Raw genomic sequence first — 22,049 nt, 5'->3', positions numbered from 1 at the left:
AGAGTCACAACAACCTATTTTTAAATAAATGTACTGTCAGAGCAGATAAGAGTCAAAACACAGCCTTCAGTAAAAGTAGTACAGGTAGCATTTGAGGTTATTGCCCATATGAGCATCACCGCCTACATGGCAGATACATATTAAACATTTAACACCATAATATCATAAGTACAATATAATGAAAACAAACTTAGACGAAAAAAAAAAAAAAGTACATGTACAAATTGAGTGCAATTCTATGAAAGATAATTTAAATGTACTTTAAATGTGCACAAAAAAAAAATAAAAAAAAATATGGATCCATAAATAAGTCCTTAAAAGTTTCAGCCTTCAGTGAGAGCTGATATCTAGATTTTATTTTCTGTTTTGGACTGCAACTATTACTATAAAGATTTCTCTCCAAAACAGATTAATTCAACCAGTTTAAGAATACTAGTACACTTTTATTCTATGCTACAGAGAATATACTCGTTTTCAAAACTAGTGTGTGAAACAATTAGTGATGCACATTGGTGATTGAATGATGAACACATTGCATTATGGGATACTGTATTCCTTGTCATGTGCTCTTGTTGTATACTGCACATTTTGGGTATGCATATGGAAAAACTCACATTTTGTCCACATTTTGTAGTATAAAGTGCGCTACGCTGAATATACACAGTTTTAGTGAGGACTTTAACATTGTCCACCACTAGATGGCAACAGTGAGCTCAGTCCACGGTTGAGTGGGTTTAATCTGAGGTAACTATGGGGTAGAACTAGAGATAACCATTCAGCGTCTCAATCAAACACGGGCCAGTCCTGCATTCACTCCAGCCAACCAAACGCACTCTTACTGTGACTATGGCATTGATAATGCCTCCACTGACCAATCAGAGGTCAAGAAGAATACTGGCCGTGTCTTGAGTTACACATCAATAGCCTCAGCGGCTGGTGCGCAGATGATAAACTTCAGGATGATAACAACCATTACCACTGTATCACAGACCACACACACACACACACACACACACACACACCCACCAAATCAATAAACCTAATCAAGTGATTGCAAAAGACAGCAAGAGAAGGAATTGTAATCAGTGTCATGTTTAATTCAGAAGCAGTATCATTAAAATATATAGTGCGCGCGTGTGTGTGTGTGTGTGTGTGTGTGTGTAGTGTTATTTTAGTATAGTATAGTATAGTATAGTATATTAAATATAGTATAGTTTCAGTATAGTTAGTATACTATTAAAGTCATTGAGTATGTGTGTTATCAAACTCTGCTGATGTTTTGAAGCCATGGACAAAAACACCTCCTGAGATTAGATTAAATCTAGCAGGTTTTGTAGATACTCATATCCAGTGGCTTTTTTGAGAGTGTGGTGTTGACACAGTGAGAGTGAAAGGCTTAACACAATACAGCTCTGATTAGATTTACAGATTACGCTCACAATCGACAACAACAGGCAGATCTGCACAGCTCCACCCATACAGGTCTGTGTCACACCCTCCATGTAACTCAAGCCACAGATTTGTTATTAAAGGTGCAAATAGACTATGTTACGCTCTTGCTATTCCTGCAGACAGGTTTTTTTTAAAGATAATTTAATAGTGATTAAATTAGCAATTAGCTCATGAAACATAGCATATACATGTACATGAATTTCCCAGGACTGTGGATTATATAGCAAGTATACAGAATCAGAAATGATCTAGCGCTTTTGCAGTGTGCAACATGGAATAATATATCCCACAATGCAATGTGGTCCACTTCATATTCATATTTATTTTTTTACATCTCCTTCTTAACCTGTTGAAGTCTAATCAAACAATGAGATATTACACTTCAATATAAATATGGATAAATAAAAAAATGCTAAAAATACTTTCATTAAATCAGGTTTTGTGGCCAGGTAGTACATATGTGTTAGAATAACACAGAATAATAGCTATACTTATTTAAAATGAAGTGAAATTGACAACAAATGTTGATGACTCATCCTGCACTACACAGATTTTTGTCCAATCAAATGCTCTGTAGAAAAGAATGCCCCTCCCCCAACTGCAACCAACAAGCACACCGCAAATCCCTGTTGTGACAACTAATTCCTATAGGCTGTTTTTCTTAAAGAATGTATCCCACCCAAACTTCCTGTTTATAAAACAAATGTGTCAATATAGGAAATAAAAATCCACTTGTCAAGGGATTTATTGGGTTCTGAATTAAAAACACGAATTACTGAGCTGATAAGCAGGCTATTCCTGCTGTGTACCCTAATGAGAAATGATAGATAGGGGGAAAGTGTCCTTGGGAAGAATTTTAGCAGTGATTCAGAAGGAATGCCTCTTCCAAGAAGAGCCATGTGTGTGTGACTCACTATCAGAGAGGGGTCATCCTCAAGGCAAGAGAAGGATGAATGGACGGGGAAGTGTGTGTGTGTGTGTGTGTGTGTGTGTGTGTGTGTGTGTGTGTGTGTGTGTGTGTGTGTGTGTGTGTGTCCCTCCTCCTCCGAGCAGCAGAAATCAGAAGCACGTGTGGATCAGGGTGTGGCCTCAAGATACGAACACTTGTGCAAACTCAGCAGACTCTGAAATACACTAGGGCTGGGAATCTCTAGGCACCTCGTAGGAATGAGTGAGAGTTAACATGAAATAACAACAACAAAAAATTGTCATTTATTAAAACAATTGAACTATACTCCACAGTGATGAATCCTAAAACAAGCTATTGTTTATTGTATATAAGCTGCACTGTCATAGCAATACCAGTGTTTCCCACAGGATTTTTAGTAAAACTGTGGTGGGTGGACCTCGGGCCTTATGGGGGGGTTTGGGGGCAATTGTCGATGTACATGTTTTATGGGCCGTTAAGACAAATAAATGTAAAAAAAAATATTTTTTTTTTTTTTAAAAGTATAAGATGTATCGGCCCAAAAAGCACGTCAGCCAACTGGGAAAGTCTGCCAGATGGCCAGTCCACCCCTGCGCTCCGTCAACATTACATTATCAATTAACATTTAAAAAAATCTATTTTTGACATTTGTGATTCGATTCAGAATCGTCCATGTCCACTTCGCGATGCATCTAAGAATCGATTTTTTCCCTCATCCCTACAATACACACACATGCACAAACTAGAGCTGGAATATACATCTAAAATAATAAAATATATATTTTTATTCATTTTTAAATAATATTTATGTATTTAGAAATATTTATTATTTGTTTATTAAATAAAACATTTTATTTTATATTTAAAATTAATGAAAATAAATAAATAAACCAATTAATTAAATATAATAAATTTAACGTGTATATATATATATATATATAAAATCATGCAATTAATCTTTGAACTATTCATACATATTTATTTGTTACTTACTATAAAATTATCTTAAAATATTTTATTCATGAATTACTTTTAATTATATATACACACATATACACACATAATAATATATATTATATATATTATTATATTTTCATTCTGTAATCTCTCTCTCTCTATACACACACGTCACAATAACACCCTTCCTCTTATCTCATTTCTGAAGTGTTTCGTCGCTCAGTAGATCAATGACGTCTTTCACACCGTTACTATGATCTGGCTTTGATTGTTTTTGTTTTTCTCGCTTCTTGAGTGACAGTTCTCTGTCAGTACATGCAGCGCCCACATCCTCTCTCTCACTATAGAGTATTTTACTACAGCTGTGCGAGTAGCATGTTCACTCATGCATGTCAGTACTGGTCTGCAGCATTTTTGGGTTGTTATGCTTTTATGAGGAAGAGAGTGTTAAATATCACGTATGATCATCATACATCGTTTTTATATAAATATATTTTTAATCTGCATTACTGTAGGATTATGTATTTGAGACTTCCTCGTGTGCGCGCGTGTGTGCGTGTGTGTGTGTGTGTGTGAGTGTGTGTGTGTTAGTCACTTAAGTGCTCTGCCCCTCAGATAATGTAAACAGACTGAATCACATTCATAATCTCTTCACAGTCAATCTCTTCTCTCTGATTTCTCAATGAACTATTATTCACTTCTGTGACTCAGCAAGAGGCCCGTGGATGGACAACTAACCCACTCTGAGCTTCCCATTACAGTAATGGGTGAAAGAAACAGCAATGTCCGATCTACCCACCAAATATGTCAACTAAAAAATAAAAAAGCAGTGGTTGCTTGTCAGTCAGATGTTGGTCAGATTGCTGCTTCCGGGGTTTCAGACAAACCAGACTTAATACTGACAGTCAATAGTCTGGCTGCATGAGAAAGAGCCTGCTGGGTAAAGACAGGCGTGTGAGGGGAACTCACCCTGTGAAGCTCGATGGAATCAATCCACTGGTTGCGATGTTCTGGGTCCTGAGCCCGGAGATACCACACGCTATCATTGACACTGATGTCCAAACGGCACTCGTCAAACTCGTGAGGCTACAGAGAAAGGGAGGGAGAATACTTATTAGATTGATATGCATGACCTGATTATCAAACACCATTACTAATGATATTGATATTTCTATTTTGTAAACAAGGAGGGATCCAAATACTCAATCTGTTGTTGATGAGGATTAGACAGAACCACTATAGCCAAGAGAAGAAAAAAAAGAGCCTTGACCCACAGAGCCAGCTGGGAAATGTGAGATATTTCCCTCTGAAAAAAAAAACTAACAGCATCCATGTCTGCTGTGTGAGTGTGTGTGTGTGTGTGTTTGGTATTATTGCCAGATGTTGATCTCCGCAGACCTCACACTGCTCTATGAAATCCAGATGAGGAGTCAAACACTCCTCTCCTTCAGTCTGATATACTGCACTCCGCCAGCCCCGTTTCTTTTCACTTCCCTTTATTATTCATTCCTTGCCTCCCTCTATCCAACAACATTTACAAATTACAATTTTGTTTTGACTATATATATTTGGAACACTTTAAAGTTTATTTTCTATGTGTTTACTGGTTGGGGGTGTAAATAAATAAATGTTCTTTCTCATCTGAATTCGGTGAATTCGTGTTTTCCTCCGCATTACTATTTACCACTGTTTACATTGTACTTCCTGATGATATATTTAGTGACAAAATAAATGTTATATTCCCTTAATATCCTTAGAGAAATTAAAACTGAAATTGTGACATAACAAGGGCTTTTGCACGAGATATATATATATCGAAATTAATCGAAATATCGCAAATGTACATATCACGATATGCATATCGCAACGGCTTGCGATAACTGCATGATTTTAATACTCAAAAAAAAATAAAAGTCTAAGTTTTAGATCTTCGCAGACAGCAGATAGTAAGGTGAATACTAGGGATGGTAAGATTCACCGATTCGCATCGGTGCATCGTCATAAAAGCTAACGATGCGATGCATCGATTTAAATAAGTGTGCATCGGATAAGTTGGCATTTGTATCGCGATGCATCGTTTCTAACATATTTGCATCGGTAAAAAACGATTTATTCATTTATATTTATTAGTAGATGCGCTATACTTCTACTATTTAGAAAGTGATCAATCATTTGTGACCAATATTTTATTATGTAACTGCTGCGTCCACAACGAACGCGAATAGAGCATCTGGAGCTAGTGGTTTCCATGTTAAAAAGACGCGTTGACGCGCGTCTGGTGGTCTTGCGGCGCGATAGACACGTTTAGCACGGCGCGATGGACGCGATTTCCCCTGATTCGCGTCTCATCACCATCACTCAACTGTTGCTCAAGCGCGTTCTCTCATCACCACTGCTGCAGCTGCTACGTGAATATGACGCATCACAACACTACGGAGTGCGAGGCGTGTCATGAGAGTCACCTACAACCTTAAAGTAGGATATATATATATATATATATATTTGCATTTGAATACAGTTATGAACGTTTATTTTTTATTATTGTTTGTTAAAACAGCATCTTCTTTCAGCTGAAAAAAAAAAATATTTTTTTTTATGAAAACCAAATCTTTTGTTTGTGAAAGAGCCATTAAAAGTCAGGCACTTAAGCTACTTTATGATTTGCTGTATGTCTGATATTTATTTTAAAATAAATAAAAGTTAACTATCTATAATTGCATAGCATCATATTACATTGAATCGCATCGAAATCGTATCGCACTGCATCGTAATAGTAGTGAATCATATCGCATCGCATCGGTAGCTGCTTATATGTATCTTTAATGTATCGTATCATTGGCTATGCATCGAGATGCGTATCGTATCGGCCTTAGTTATGGAGATGCCCATCCCTAGTGGATACATAAGAGTTACATACCTGTAAAATGCTTAATGTTATTCAACGCAATAAGCGAAGTACTCATGCTGTTGAGTACGTGCACTAAAACAAATGCCCGTTTTGGTGAATACTCACGTAGAGTAAACAGTTGAGAAAGAAAGAAAACGGGCATGTAACAATATACTGGATCCGTGCAGCTCTTAAAGTGACAGCAGCCTAATAAACCTCTGCGTGCTTAATGTCAATCAAACAATAAAAGACAGAAAATCACTCACTGCTCTTGACTCAACAAGCTAACTTCTGTAGCTTTAATAAGAATCAGTATACATTTAATTTATCGTGAAGACTAAGCAGTGTTTTATTTTTACACTTGATTATTCAATTTCTGTTGTTAAACCTTTAATCTCTCTGTTTAAACTCAACACTGATGTTAAAATGCCACTTAATGTTTATGTAACGCTACAGTAAAACACTGCTGTTCACTTTCACAAGATGTATGGATGCTTTCTTCTCACAAAAAGTTGGTTGCATGTTGTTTATATCATTTTCAGTTTTTAAATATAATTTAAATTTATTTTACACACTTAAAGCATTATCGTATCGAACATTGCATTATTTAACGAGTTATCGCACATCACATTTTTCTTCAATATTGTGCAGCCCTAATACAAATTAGTCTAAATTCTCATTTCTAATTTAAAAAGGGAATGACCTGAAGTGTGAGAGTCATGTGACTGATTCAGACCGAGAAATCACGAGTTAAATTCAGGCCATTTTGAGAATTGGTGATTCAAAAGAATGAATCTGACATAATCACTTCAGGGAAATTACAGTGTATGTTTGTTGTTGCATGCAACCATCGATGACAAAGCTATAAAAAAGAAAAATGTTTATTTAATGTCTTTATTTTGCTTTAACTCACTGAAAATGTTGTCTGACACGATCCTCACATGAGTAATAATCAATGTCACAACAAAGCTATATATATATCAGACTACATCAATAGAGAAAAACTGCAAACAATATGACAGACACCTGGTCTGAAGCGCGAGGAGCTCATTCAAAGCCTGACACTGATCACAATATGAAGAGGCATGACAGGAGACACGAGGACGGAGAGGCTGTTTTAATGAGGGAGAATAATCGCTCACATCTGAGCAAGGACACTTATCACACCACAGAACAAAACCACAACAACACACAAAACACAGAGCAAGAGGCCTGGAAGTACTAAACACTGACACATGACTCAATCTTTACCTAGAAACAGTATCTTTCCACAACAAATCCCAAATTCAAAGGAGACTGTGAGATGAAAAACTTGCTTAGCACTGTGTTCCTCAAAAGTGTCCGAACACTTATTTTTTTCACTTAATATTTTTTCTTTAATATTTTGAGGGAATTCACTGTTTTTTTTGCAATAATTATGTTCATTTTCCCACCATTAAAAACAAAAACATTTTTAAAATGATTTTTCAATCAATGCAGTAGGGCCTATTTCATGTTAAAATAGAGACAAGGCCTTTAAAATCCAATTTTTAGAGACAGATTAGTACTATCTGGCACTAAAACGTGTATATAAAGAGGCTTGTAAATAGTTGTCCCTAGTTGTTTTTAGACATAATAAACGGAAAAGGGAATTCGGAAAAAATGGATTTCCTCGGCTCCTAATTTAAGGCATCATAGACTATTCATAACACAGTAACGTAATGCTGCCTTATAAGATGCACTTGCAGAGAAGGCAATCCCAGAATGCACTTCAAGAAGCTCAGTCTCGATTGCTCTTAGTGGTCGGATCTGTTGTGCATTTACAATGTCAATGTTTGAAAAATGGCTGTTATGATGTTGAAAATGTCACTTTAGATTTAAGAGTGCTTATATTTATGCATATAACTCAGAAGCAAAAGACTGACATGGGAACATTCAAGTGCCTGCATGGGAAAAGCTTTGAGGAGGAGGATTCTGGGAATGGAAAATCGAGACACGGTGAGCAATGCAAGGGACCCCAAGAGGGTCACAGCGGGTACTGAGAAAAGACACTAAAATAAACACAAGGGTCATCACTACGGGACTGACTTAACCAGGGAGACACCATTAATCGCATGGCAATGTGCACAAACACACATATCACAACACTGACACTAACGCAGACGTTAAACAGAACTGGCATCTGTTTATTCATGTGTTTCCATCTCAGGTAGCGCTGCATTGTGGGTAAACATGCAGTGCAGAGCTTTGGTAGAGGTGTAAAACAATGTTAACACACATCTTTGAACATCTGGTAACACTTTACAATTACTAGCATGAACTAGTAATAAACAGTTTAACTATTATTGAATGGACCTGAGCTAACATGAACTAATATTGAACCATTGTACTCATTAAAGGGATGGTTCACCCAAAAATGAAAATTGTCACACTGCTACTATGGAACCACCATTCTTCAAAATATCTTCTTTTGTGTTCAACAAAGAAACTCATTCAGGTTTGGAACAACTTGAGAGTGAGTAAATGATGACAACATTTTCAATTTTGGGTGAACTATCCCTTTAAGTAATACTGAGTTCAGACTATATCGATTGTTACAAAGTGAATAATTGGAAATCTTCCATAGCACACGTGAGCTGAACTTCAAACACTCTTGTTGGACACATTCATTCTCTCTCCAAAGATAGGCTTCCTAGCAGACACACACACACACACACACACACACAAGCCTATTTGTGCAAAGTCAGGAGAGAGACAGTGAAATTTACAGCACTGTGTCAAAAACTAAATGAAATGTCTCATATACAGTATCCCAGTAATAGGACAATAATCAACATGTCGTGTGTGGCAACATAAGAATGATGCATTATGTGTCCAGAGAGTAAAACACAATATACAAACACAGCTGTATGGCTTTCGTACAGCTATAATAATGATTTATCCTAATACACAGATGGATCCAAACTAAATCCTACATCTAAAATCCGTCAAAAAAACCTGATTAATTCATAACAATTATATACAAGCCAGACACATCTGTGAATCATGGTCCATTATAAGCATTTGCATAATCAACTAGCTGATCGCAATCATTTAGGGTGGAATTCGAACTTTTACTGGAGTATGTTTATTTACACTCAGTCATTTAATAATACATTTTAATTGTTGTACAAAGCAAATGGACTAAAAAGCTCTGCTGCCTAATTACATGCATTTTATATGCTGTCGACAACAGTTTTACGACATGTTTAATGTGCCACAGTGCAAATGTTAAAGCATCACAATGTGCCTGGACTATTTTTGCATTTATTGAATAAATACTGGTGGTTCTTGGGAGTTTTAAAATGTAAAAAAACCTGATTTTAGTTTCAAAGCCAAACACAATGGCACCAGTGATGAACAGTAACAGCCACATTCCTTTAGCCTGATAAAAAGAGCTAATCAAACTCATCATCTGCAGCTCAACCCAATGTTCAGTGCATTAATGAAGGCTTTGAGGTGTATTAACCAAAAAGACAATTAAATTACTATTGCGCAATAATCTGTACGTCAATGAATAACCATAATAATAATAATAATAATCATGTTAATGATAGCCACAGTTCAAGGTCTACATTTAAAGAACAGAGGTGAGTTGTGTCAAATCACTAAAGACCGTGATGATGGGTGTGAAATAAACATATTGTGTGGAAGTCCACACTTTCCTCAGAGGGTAAGTAGTATGGAAACTTGGTATGAGTCGAGTGAATGTGATTAACCAGCAGATATTGACATCAGGAGCTGGTTAAAGATGGACACTAGGGCTCTCGTGGCCCTCGCATGCTGCTTTCTCTAATGCCTGGTTCAGATTACACGATTTTAGCCCGATTTCGGCACGATCTGTTTGACGTAGGGTGTCGTGGGGATTCGTAAACGACAACGGGCGTCGGGACGCAAGATTCGATTGTTTCATCTCGTATAGCGTGTCATGGTGGGCAACAACCGACGCCACGTCTGCGTTGCTTCACGATATCACGATAAGAAGACTAGAATGTTTAATTATTTTTCCGGTCCTCCACAACGGGTTGCGTCAAGAGAGAGTGAGTGAGTGAGTGTGAGTGTGTGTGTTTGTGTGCGCGAGTGAGTGAGTGAGCGTGCAAGAGTGAGTGTGTGTGTGCGCGAGTGAGTGAGCGAGAGTGTGTGTGTGTGCACGAGTGAGTGAGTGTGTGTACGAGTGAGTGAGTGAGTGTACGAGTGAGTGAGTGAGTGAGTGAGCGAGAGTGTGTGCACGAGTGAGTGAGTGAGCGAGAGTGTGTGTGTGTGTGTGTGTGTGTGTGTGTGTGTGTGTGTGTGTGTGTGCGTGAGTGAGTGAGTGAGCGAGAGTGTGTGCGTGTGTGTGTGCACGAGAGAGTGAGTGTGCGCGTGTGTGTGAGCGTGAGTGAGTGCGTTTGTGTGAGTGAGTGAGCGAGCGAGAGTGTGTGTGTGCGAGTGAGTGAGTGCGTGTATGTGTGCATGTGTGTGTGTGCGCGAGTGAGTGTTTGAGTGTGTGTGTGTGCGTGTGCGTGTGTGTGCGAGTGAATGTGTGCGAGTGAATGTGTGTGTGCATGTATGTGTGTGTGTGTGAGACGGCACGCGATGACTGGTCGGAAAGCAACGTGTAGTCTGACATGTTTCTTGTCTACGAAACGACAAGATTTTCAGACTCAAAATCGCGTAATCTGACACAGTGACTTTCGTAACAGACTAAAGAAATCGTGTAATCTGAACCAGGCATCACAGAGACAGAAAAGGATAATGAGTGAAGCACTGTTTACTGAGCATTTCAGTCTTGGATCTGGCTTTGGGAAATCAGAAACACAGGAAGGAGGGACTTCAGCTTGAATCCAAGAGGAAAAGACAAAGGAAACACAGGCCATGCGCAGCGACAGCTCAGGACACAGGATGCAAAGGAAGGGAGCCAGGTCACATGACGAACTAACCTGCTATTATCGATAGGTTAAAGTGTGCCTAGATGTGACTACAGAGTCCCGGTCAGAGCAAACATGGGAGGAAGGAAGTGAGAGATGAGCAGAGGGACTTTCTGACTTGATCCCGGGTCATCAAACAGGATTTCATCAGCAGGGAGCGAACTTCCCGTTTCAGACAACAGGACCATCGCACATCTCTCTCGTTTTCCCTTTTCCTTTTATTTCAGATCTACACCTTTTTTTCTTTTTTTTTTACTAGACTTTAAAAATATCACAGATCATCCCCTCCTACATCCCAGTGTCTCCGTGCTGCCATCACCTCCTCCTCATTCTGCCATCGGTTTTCTTTACAGGACGTTTCAGGGTTCACTGACTGTTTGATCCGTAATGGAGGCCGTTTGACACCTTCACACACAGATTCACTCAAACCCATTTTCACAAGAGCCCTCTAAAAGCCTGAGGCGCTCAATGGCTCCAGCAGAAATGGGAAAAATCGAACTTTCCAGCAGCTCTGCAGAGATTTAAAGGGACAAAACACAACAAAAACGTCTCCAGTCGATCTTCACACTCATGATAAATGTGTCCTTCACCAACCATACTAAACTAATCGGTTTATGAGATGTCATTAGAGATAGCTGGCACAAAAATGAGCATTTTAAACACCCAGTTTATAAAGAATTAAAGGTTTCATTACATGTAAAACTAAAAACGTTATATATTCAATACTGTTATGAAAAACTGCATATCTTAATAGTGTAAAGGCCAAGTATGCTAACCCTTTCTCAGAATTTGTCCTCTGCATTTCACCCATCCAAGTTAGTGCACACACATTCACACACACACATTCACACACACACACACTTTTGCTGTGGCGCCCTGAGAGCAATTGGTTAGGTGCTTTGCTCAAGGGCACCTCAGCCATTTCCATAATTTTTTTTAAATGTTCCTTCATTTATATAGCACTTTTTAACAATAAGAACTGCTTCAAAGCAGCTTTACAGTGATAATAGGAAATTACAGTAACAGAGATTGTTTTGGCTTTATAGCAGCTCTAGGATAAAGTTATTGTCCAGCTAAAGTTAGTTTTCAAACCTTCGGGTTTCCAGTCTGACTCTCTAACCATTAGGCCACGACTGCTTCCCTTATGAAGCGATACAACACCATTGAGCGGCTAAAAATGTACCATAATTCAAAGATGTGAGAAAGTTGTGCCACTAGCATCACTAAGTGGAATCGTAAAAATAATGACTGTTTTCAAACCAGTTTCCCAGTTGACACAGAAACCGGTGCTGGTCAAGCCGAGGAGAGGAAAACAGGTCCCGCCATGTGTTTCAGACATGAAGAGCTTGTGTTGTCTGAGGAAATGCAAGCAAGCACACTGTGTGTGATACTCACTTGTGGTTTTTGAGCCCAAACCAGTTCACAGCACAGCCATGACCTCAGATGATGACTGGAACCCAGAGTTTACCATGTGACAGAAGGTGAGGACATGCACACAATGGCTGTGAGAATGAGAACAAGCCACTTGATAGCCCTCCCTTGGGTTTAGCACAGAACACTAATCGAAAATGCAAATGCAAACACACAGACAGACACACACACAAAGTCATTGACATTTTAAAATGCACTTGACTCCCTCTCTCTCTTTGGCAGCTGTAACTACAAAAACCGTTGCCTTTATAAAATATTTAGCTAAGCAGGTCAATACAAGTGAGTGAGTGTGTGTGTGTAGGTGTGTGTGTACATATGTTGGGCATGACTACCAAGTGATGATATATTTATAAACTTTAAGAATTAGCCTACTTTACAAAAAGCAGCAGGTGTGCAAATACGACTTTGTGAATAAGTATATATGTTTAGCAAATCTCAGAAATGATGCATACATGCATGGATAGTTTTGGAAAGAACAGCCGATTCAATCTCTCTGAAAGAAGTCATGAAGACATTAAAGGGGTTTTTATATTGTTGTCTGAGGTCAACTTATGACGTTCGCTTGGTTTTTACATTCAAAAACATCAAAATGAATAAATAATAGGCAATTTTCTACCCTGGTTTTGAGCCTAGCTCCTGAAACGCTCTGTTTTTATGGGCGTGCCGCATTGAAGACTTGGAAGTAAACACCCACTGCTATGATTGGATAACAGTTTTGCATATTATAATGAGTTTCATGTTCATCTTCTGCGGAGATATGATATGCTTTCACGTCATAGATCCCCACTTTGAAAAGCCTGTCGTCCGCTGTGCCTGGTGTCGGTAAAAGCTTTTATTGGACTAACAAGGAAGTTTTCAGTTCTGAAACTTACAAGATATTCTTATATGACGACATCTTATATGTCAACAGATCGAGAATAATTTGATTTCTCAGTTCCTCACCCCTTTAAAACAGAAATGCTGTGTCATATCTGAATTCAGTTTGCAATGAAAGCTTATGCCTGTCGTCCAACAGCGATGTTCTGCCATAGCAAAGAGTACCAATGCTACCGTTTTATTTCACCAGAGAACAGCTTCATTTAATGTCTGAGAGGCTTTTACACACCGTTTATTGAGCCTGCTGACCTCTGCCAACATGAGCGTTAGTAAAAGATGCACCTCGTCTCAGTGCTGCAGTGAACGGTTGTAAAGCGATGACAACTGACTCCTCTTTTGTTACTGAATACACATGAAGTTGATGTTTTATCATGACACATGAGCTAACTTTGACTTAGCATCCTTTATAAGAATCTAGTTAAACCTGCACCGTTGAATGAAACTACTGTTCATTTGGTGTGACGTTTCTGTGTAAATAATTTACAATAAAAAGGTGGCATGCAAATGTTGTGAAGATCATCATTTTCCCATTTTGTGGCGCCAGAGCAGTTCAGCACACGAGCGCTCGGCTGCATGCGAATCGAGTCGGCTGTGTTTACAGAGGACTGAAGGGTCGGTCACTCATCTGGGAGCAGTTTTGATCAGGTTCTCTTGTGGTTTAGGTTTGGATAAATGAAACCAGTTCTGGACTGGAATAAATGAAAGAGTAATCAGAGCAATATTCAGCCCAAAACCACATGAATTATCAAAAAAAATAAAAATATACGCACAGGACCTGCAGTGTTTGGACACCAAAGAAAGCGTACACACACATGACAGGAAGACCTCAGTTTGAGCTCTAATAAAACCAGCTAAAAGAAACAAAAACCATCAGGTCAAAATGACAGAGTAACTTGATACACACTGTCCACATTCAAATTACCTTCAAGGTTTCTGCTTTTCTCCCTTTTTTCTCTTTTCCTTCTCTCTACTCATCCGACAACCTTCCAGGGCTCAATATTAAGGTTTTTTTTTTTTCTGATGTAAATATTAGTATTGCAATTTTACAGTAAAATAATAACAACAGTGTTTTATTAGTATTAAACAAAATAAGAAATATATTGTATTTTTTAATAATAGCCACAATAAAAGCATAATAATTATTGTTATTTTATTTAATTGTTTAAAAAAAAATAGGAAAGAAAACTCAAGTAAAACTAGATTTTAAAAATTTTAATTTCAACACTAGGAAAGAATTGCTGTTGGATTTACAGCAATTATTTACTTTGTAATTCTTTGTGAAATTTACTAGCAATTTCTGAGCGAACATTGTTTCAAAGAAATGGCAAGTAACACATTGAATTAAACATGAAATTTTGAAGTAGAAAGAATCAAATAATAATCTCTTGTAAAATGGACTCCAATAATCGCTGTTTTATTTATAACTTCAAAAAACTATTTTATTACAGTGAAGCTTCTCCTAAATCGTCCAGCCCTAAAGGGATTCTCACATCAACGTAAAAGGTTTTTATATATCTATATATCTATGCAGATGCACTCCCCAACAAAATCCCACAACTCACTTTAGAAATGAATAATTCTTTAAAAATATAGCTATTCAAGTTATCTGGTGAAAATTCCTATATTTTGTTTTTAGATTGCAGAAAAATGAAATATTCCAATTTCATTTTTTTCCAATAACGTGTAGACCTAATTTTGGCTCACAAATGTTAAGTTTGCAAGAAATAAAAGCACATGAAGATGATCAAGCACTGGCCTTCCCTCTTCTTTCTCCTGTAAACTCAGCTCTGTTAAGTGCTCTGCCTGTCCTGACATGCGCTGAAAGCTGCACTGGATCCCATGGTGACGTTCGCAGTGACCCGCCCTGGACCAGAATAACCTGTACCTGTGTGTACCTGTCCCTGATACACCGACACACAGCGAGAGCTTTCCCTCTGCTCCTGTCAGATCATGACATAGTCCAGGTCCAGCACAGCTCAAAGAAAAATTGCATGTTTATGGGCCACGCTTTAACAGAGATTAGCAAGAGAGACAGAAAAAAAGAAAGAAAAAAAATCCAGCTCACGTGAGGCTAAACCTTGGCAGGCGAAAGCACATAGTTCAAGTTCAATGCACTGTGAGCGCTGAAAGCTGTGTGCTGTGGTCGCTTTATTGATGGCTTTTTTTCTTGTGCTGAATACGGCTGTTGATAACAGATCCAGCTCAAAACACCATGCAGAAAAAACTTTGTGGGATAGGTTGCACATTAAATTTAATCCTTTAAAATCACTAATCCTATGTAGATCACCACTGACAACGTGAAAAAGAGCATGTTGGATTGGTTAAGTGATGTTGACAGACCGATTAAATCAGACCGAGTGTCTGTGAAATTGTTTTTGTCATCACACTGATTGATCCTTCACAATCCGTCTCCATCTCTCAAGGTCTGAAATTCGTTAATCTAATCAAGTCCGATTCAGCAGCCGGAGTGTCTCACAAAAAAGCATAATTAACACTGTTTCCAGCTAATATGCTGATCGGAGCGCTGAAGCAGCGAGACCCAGTTTTATAGGGACACACAATGAGGCGTTCTGGGTTTGAATCAGATCTTCATGAGGACGGTATAATCCTGTTGTGTCTGCAAGGGTTAAGCCTGTCTGAATTTGGGGTGGTCCTGTGGTCTTAGACACTTAAAACCGTGGTGTGTGACCCGTTTAAGTATGTGCGAGTCATGTGAGGACAGTGTAATAGCAGGCAGGAAGAGCGCGGTGACACAATAACCTGTTTTTTGTGAGGATTTATGAGGGCAGATTTGCTGTCATGTGCACGCTGAATAAATCTGAATAAAGCTGCTTCGTATTCAAGAACGGCATTCAGAGGGAAACAGATTTACTGAGGAAGAAAAATTGACCTTATTCAGCGCAGGTATGAAAGAGAGGCTGTGAGGGATAAACTTGCTGTGTTTTCAGTGGCATCCGCTGTAAAAAGCTGTATAAAGCTCCTAGATAATCTATAATTTTCAATTGCCGAGTTTTTTGTCTACTGAAATGTCTTGGAAAGATATTTTTGCAGTGTTTCATCAGCAGAACAATCCAAAAACACATTAAATAACAGTACAAACCACTGAAGTGATGAATGTCTATCCCTCACAGCCTCGCTTTCATTCCCATTAAAAATGAAAAGATGGCGCTGCTGTGAATAAGGTCTATAGGAGATGCACAAAGAATGCTAGAAATGTGTGTTATCTTGTGTGAGATTAGAAAAAAAATGCTCCGTCCAGTGGCCAGGGTCCAAAATGAACAGTAGCCAAATGCCAAACATGAGTAAAAAAACTGTTAAAACACAGTGGCCAGCTGGCAGTTACATTTATGAGGAACTGCAACATAATATATGGCTGAAACCGAACGGTTAGAAAGAGTCTGTTCCTCGCTGATGTAAGCAACACAAGCAAATCAATACGAAGACATACACACATTCATCACGGCTTGTGCATCGTTTCTCGAAAAACCCTTGCATTAAAAGGAGTAGTTCACTTTCAAATAAAAAAATTCCTGATAATTTAGCCTACTCACCCCCATATCATCCAAGATGTCCATGTCTTTCTTTCTCCAGTCGAAAAGAAATTAAGGTTTTTGAGGAAAACTTTCCAGGATTTTTCTCCATATAATGGACTTCAATGGCAACCAACGGTTTGAAGGTTCAAATGTCCGTCTCAATGCAGCTTCAAAGTCTCGACACATGATCCCAGTCGAGAAATAAGGGTCTTGTCTAGCGAAACGATCAGTCATTTTCTAAAAATAAATAAAAATTATATCGTTTTTTAACCACAAATGCCCATCTTGTACCATCTCTGAGATGTGCCATTATGTCATCACATTGGAAAGGTCACGCGTGACGTAGTCGGAAGTACCGACCCAGTACTTACAAGTTTGGAGTAGGACCATTCAAAGTTATTGTATGACACAAATTTATATGTATTTGTGTCAGTTTATTGTTTAAAATGGTCCTTACGTGTGCATATCCCGGATGTTTAACGATATCACGCATGACCTTTCCAACGTGATGACGTAATGGCGCATCTCAGAGATGGTATAAGACGGGCATTTGTGGTTAAAAAACTATCATTTTTAGAAAATGACTGATCGTTTGGCTAGACAAGACCCTTATTTCTCGACTGGGGTCGTGTCGAGACGTTGAAGCTGCACTGAGACGGACATTTGGACCTTCAAACCATTGAATGCCATTGAAGTCCATTATATGGAGAATATCCTGGAATGTTTTCCTCAAAAACCTTCATTCCTTTTCGACTGAAGAAAGAAAGATATGGACATCTTGGATGATATGGGGGTGAGTAAACTATGTTTGAAAGTGAACTAATCCTTTAAGCCAGAACATGTCCTATTTTTGACAGATAGAGATGCGGAATGGTTTATATATGATGCACACAATGACCTGCACTGTTTGAAACTAACACACAAGAAAAAAATAAAATAATGTAAAAATGTTTCATAGCTAGAAAGGAATATTTAAGGCTGATAAATTCAGTCAATTCACTCACCATTGGCTGGTGTGGCAAAAAGTTAATTTTGCACCCTAAATGTTACATTTCCAGTCCACACGCTTGTGATTAATACCAAAGTTAATATTTATGCTGAACCATAATGGTTGGAGTTCAACAAATACACACAGCTGAAAAAAGTCACTCTCACCTCACACACAGAGTCTCAAAACAAAGGAGCCATTTTTCTCTCGCTTAAAGCCAAAATGCAAAACATCACATTAGAATGTCGAACTCACACAGCTTTAAACACGAACCAACCGAGTCACACTGTCACAAACCTCGAAAACCCTTCATTCACCATGCCTGCCTATTTCAGACCTCACTTTTCATATTTGGGTGTTTTAATGAGTTTTCTTAAGGCTGAACTGCTTCAGTTTCACACAGACTTGTGTGTTCCTTTCCCTGTCTCTTTGGAAAGAGTTTTGGTTTAATCATTGAAGGACTATAGCAGTAACAGGGTCGCCATAAGGACTTGTACCTTTCCAGCCGTCTCCATAACAACACAACCTTCGCCCTGTTTCCTCATTTTCAGTGGTGACTCAGGACACTTCAGGCATGGACTGTTGCAGCACATGTCGAAATCTGTGTGTGGTCACGAGTTAATCTTCAACGCAATGCAGGGAATTCTCATTTCATTCCGGTTTGTCTGATATCTGAGCCAAATCAGATCATAAGCAGTCAAACTGAACCATGCATTACACATTTAATAGTTACCGGAGCACCTGAATACATTCAGCAATATCTGCCACTGTTAACGAGTCAAACGTGACATATTAAAAGGCAAAGTACACAGAGTCTCTGGGCTTCTGCAGGTGCGCAAGCGTGATTTTACCATGAATGGGGGGGAAATAGGCCACAGTCTGTCTATGCCTGGCCGACTGCCTGTGGCAAAGGATCACGTCTGCCCTCCGTCAACCTCTTTTCTCCTCTCCCCTGCCATGAACAGAGCTCTCAGGACATCTACTGCCTCAGCGCTAATCATTTTAGATAAAGCACAACCATAAAACCAAATCTAATTTCTAGAGATTCTGCAATACTGACATTTCATCCATGCCAATAACCGATTCGATGGCACAACACAATTAATGATGTTTTCACTGAATTATATAGACATTTCCACAGGGTTATTATTGTGAAATCACATGCCTCAAGTTATCGGGCATTGAAATAGTATAATGTACAATAGAAAACATAGTTGTTGTTTTTTTATTGTACAATATAAAATTAGTACTACTAAAGCTGAGAGAAATGGAAATATGAGACCTTATATTATCTGCCTAATCAGACTAATATTGATCAACTGAAATATCATGTATCCCTACTAATCTCTAATCAACTTAAGCACAACAATCTCCAATTTAAACCCATTCAAGCTTTCGTTTTGAACGCACACCATCATTCTAAATTTGGCTCGGCTGTGAAATTCCCACGGCTGTCTGGAGGGACCTTTCCCCAGGATACTCACCGTGATGACAGCCTTGCTGAGGCACAGCGAACCACGACAGCCATACTCTCGCTCGTCTTGGGATTTGTAGTAACTCAAGGTGTTGTTCTTCAGCATGACCCAGCGGTCCTGCCATCCGTGAATGTAGTTAGTCCACTGTAGAGGGAACACAAAAGAGGAAACATTGTTATGAGAAAACCAAAATGTGTGTGCACTTGGTTTATTATCATTTACTACAACTAAAAGCATAACGTATTACATCCGCCATGTTGTCATTGTCATGTGACCTACAGCATCAGTTGCGTCGCATCACTTCCATTCACAAATCTTTTCCCGTGGCCTCATGGGACAGTAAAGTGTCCATCGAATTAGTACTTTTTGCCTATTGTTTTATGATATGGTTCTATGATTTCAGACATACTACTCGGCTCACATGCTGTTTTTCGCTTACTGTATAGTATGGAGGTGGGCATATTCGGACGCAGCGAGTATAGACATAAATACAAAAACGAATAAAAATGGCAAACACAACTAAAATGAATACAGAAAATATTCAAATAAAATTCAAAATATGAACAGAAACGAGTACATGATACTAAAATAACACTGGCATGCACACAGCCATATAGTTGACTTATGACAATAAACACTTGATGTACAATACAACTATTGATTATATTGAATGTATAGATATCGTCCATGGGGAAGGGGTTTAGGCCATTGCATGTTGAGGAGTAATTCAGTAATCTCTTATGGAAAATGCTCCTCTCATCACAGCTGTCTGAGTCATGAGGAGAGGTTTTCTCGTTTAATCCCATCAGGAAGAAAAGACGAGCAAATGAACTCTAGTAACCCCCACAAACTCGAGCTTCAGCTCATGACCTGCAGCATCCCTTCTCAATTATACTGATTATACACGCATAAGCAAACACATTTATGCATCACATATTTAGCCAAATATTGGTCTTGGTTAACATAACCTTGACATAAACCAAATTATTATTACCGCAATGCGAACAAATAATTATATATCATTTAAACTGACTGTTAAGTATTTGTAGTATTTCACCACTGAGGAACAGAACATAGGACATATTGCGGTGGTGTAAAAATGGGTAAAAATGTGTCATTAAATAATGTTATCATGCAAAATAGCTTAGTGATTCATAATTACTATTTTACCTTTTGATTTTAAACATGTTCTTGACAGGCTTCGTGACATTAAGCCAACTGACTGGCGTTTGTTTACATCGGATCAGGTGGAAACACACACACACAAACACGCGCTTTCTCGTTTCGGGAGGCGTTATTCGAGATCTTTACCCACCTTACTGAGCACCCCGCTGAACTCCAACACCCCTCCGTGCGGTCCGGGACCCGGTTCGGCTTCCAGATCCTCGTCGGAACCGGAGGAGTTCCAGCTCTGGCTGTCCGGCAGGAGCCTGCCGTTAGGAAGCGGGCTGGAATTCATAACGAACGCTCCACTGAGGGGGAAAAAATGACAAAAACAGAAGAAATGCGGGACTAATATCAGCGATGAGTGTCCCTTAGAAGGCCTCGCATCGATGATGGTGTTGTATATCCCGAAAATCCCGAAAATAAGCGATAAATGTGGAAGTAAACCGTCCGTGTGTTGATTTCATGCGAATCTGTGAGCGCGTGAGGCTGCGCGAGGCGAGAGCAAGAGACACCCGCCCCCCTCGCTCTCTCTCTTCCCTCTCGCTCTCTCTCTCTCACTAAAAAAAACGCCCTTTAAATCAACATCAGCTGCTAAAAGAGAGTATACTCACTCACAAAAACAAAAATACGCGAACGGCTCGAAAAAATGTATGGAAAAAAAATAATATCGCCTTTTTATTTTTTATTTTTTTTAAGGTGGCTTGCGTCAACGCCATCCCCAACCGCTGAGGCGCGCGCGTGCAGCTCAAGGGGCGCTGGCTAGTGTATGACGTCACCTAAGCCTCGTTTCCTTAAATGGAAACTTTGGCCCCGCCTTTCCTTGGAAAAGAGATTGACAGTTTGAGAGAGTTTGATAGCACTTACCTTGGATTTTACAGCATTTCGGTATAAATATAAATGAATATAAATACTATTCTAAACAATAACGTTAATAATTCATGTAAGCATTAATTATTTATCATTTTGTCGTTATGTTGGTGTAAGTAAAATAGCTTTATCATGTTAACGCCACTGTAAACAATCGGCATCAAAACATCACGTGCATCCGATTCCCATCTTAATATCAGGTTCAGACATATTTATATATATATATAAAAAACTTTGAATCTATAGTGTAATGGGTGGTTTCCAGGCCTTTGCTATGTACGTTACTAGTTAGTTGCTAAGGTGTCATGAGTTGTTTATAGCATGTTTTTACAGTATTCTGTGTTTGGTTGCTAGGTTGTTTACTCAATCACTAACCCTAATATGAAATATAGCATAATGATAGTGATGGTTCACTCATTAGCTAACACTACAAATAATGAGATATAAATGTGGATCGTTAAATTAGTTTTGTTTTGACCTTTTCCTTTATTGGTTTGTTCAGATAATTTAAAGTCCCCATGAAATGTTTTTTACAGGTATATTCGTCAAATTCACAATTTTGT

General features: G+C 38.6%; 1 protein-coding gene across 2 annotated transcripts in view; it reads right to left on the bottom strand.

The window, feature by feature from the left end:
- The window catches only part of cert1b (ceramide transporter 1b), a 37,020-nt gene extending 15,633 nt beyond the window's left edge, over window positions 1-21,387 (bottom strand). The window contains exons 1-3 of one of the 2 annotated variants that reach the window (XM_084137804.1): window positions 20,768-21,387; window positions 19,462-19,596; window positions 4,307-4,423 (exon numbers count right to left, since the gene is read on the bottom strand). In XM_084137804.1, coding sequence (XP_083993930.1) covers window positions 4,307-4,423; window positions 19,462-19,596; window positions 20,768-20,911 — 396 coding nt within the window. In that variant the 5' untranslated portion in view covers window positions 20,912-21,387. The remainder of the gene's footprint in view (window positions 1-4,306; window positions 4,424-19,461; window positions 19,597-20,767) is intronic. The other variant, XM_084137805.1, reaches the window with a different exon arrangement.
- Window positions 21,388-22,049: the final 662 nt, after the last annotated feature.

Source organism: Abramis brama (genome assembly GCF_963993115.1).
Source record: "Abramis brama genome assembly, chromosome: 15".
Classification (NCBI taxonomy): Eukaryota; Metazoa; Chordata; class Actinopteri; order Cypriniformes; family Leuciscidae; genus Abramis; species Abramis brama.
This window is presented reverse-complemented; position numbering and strand designations above follow the sequence as displayed.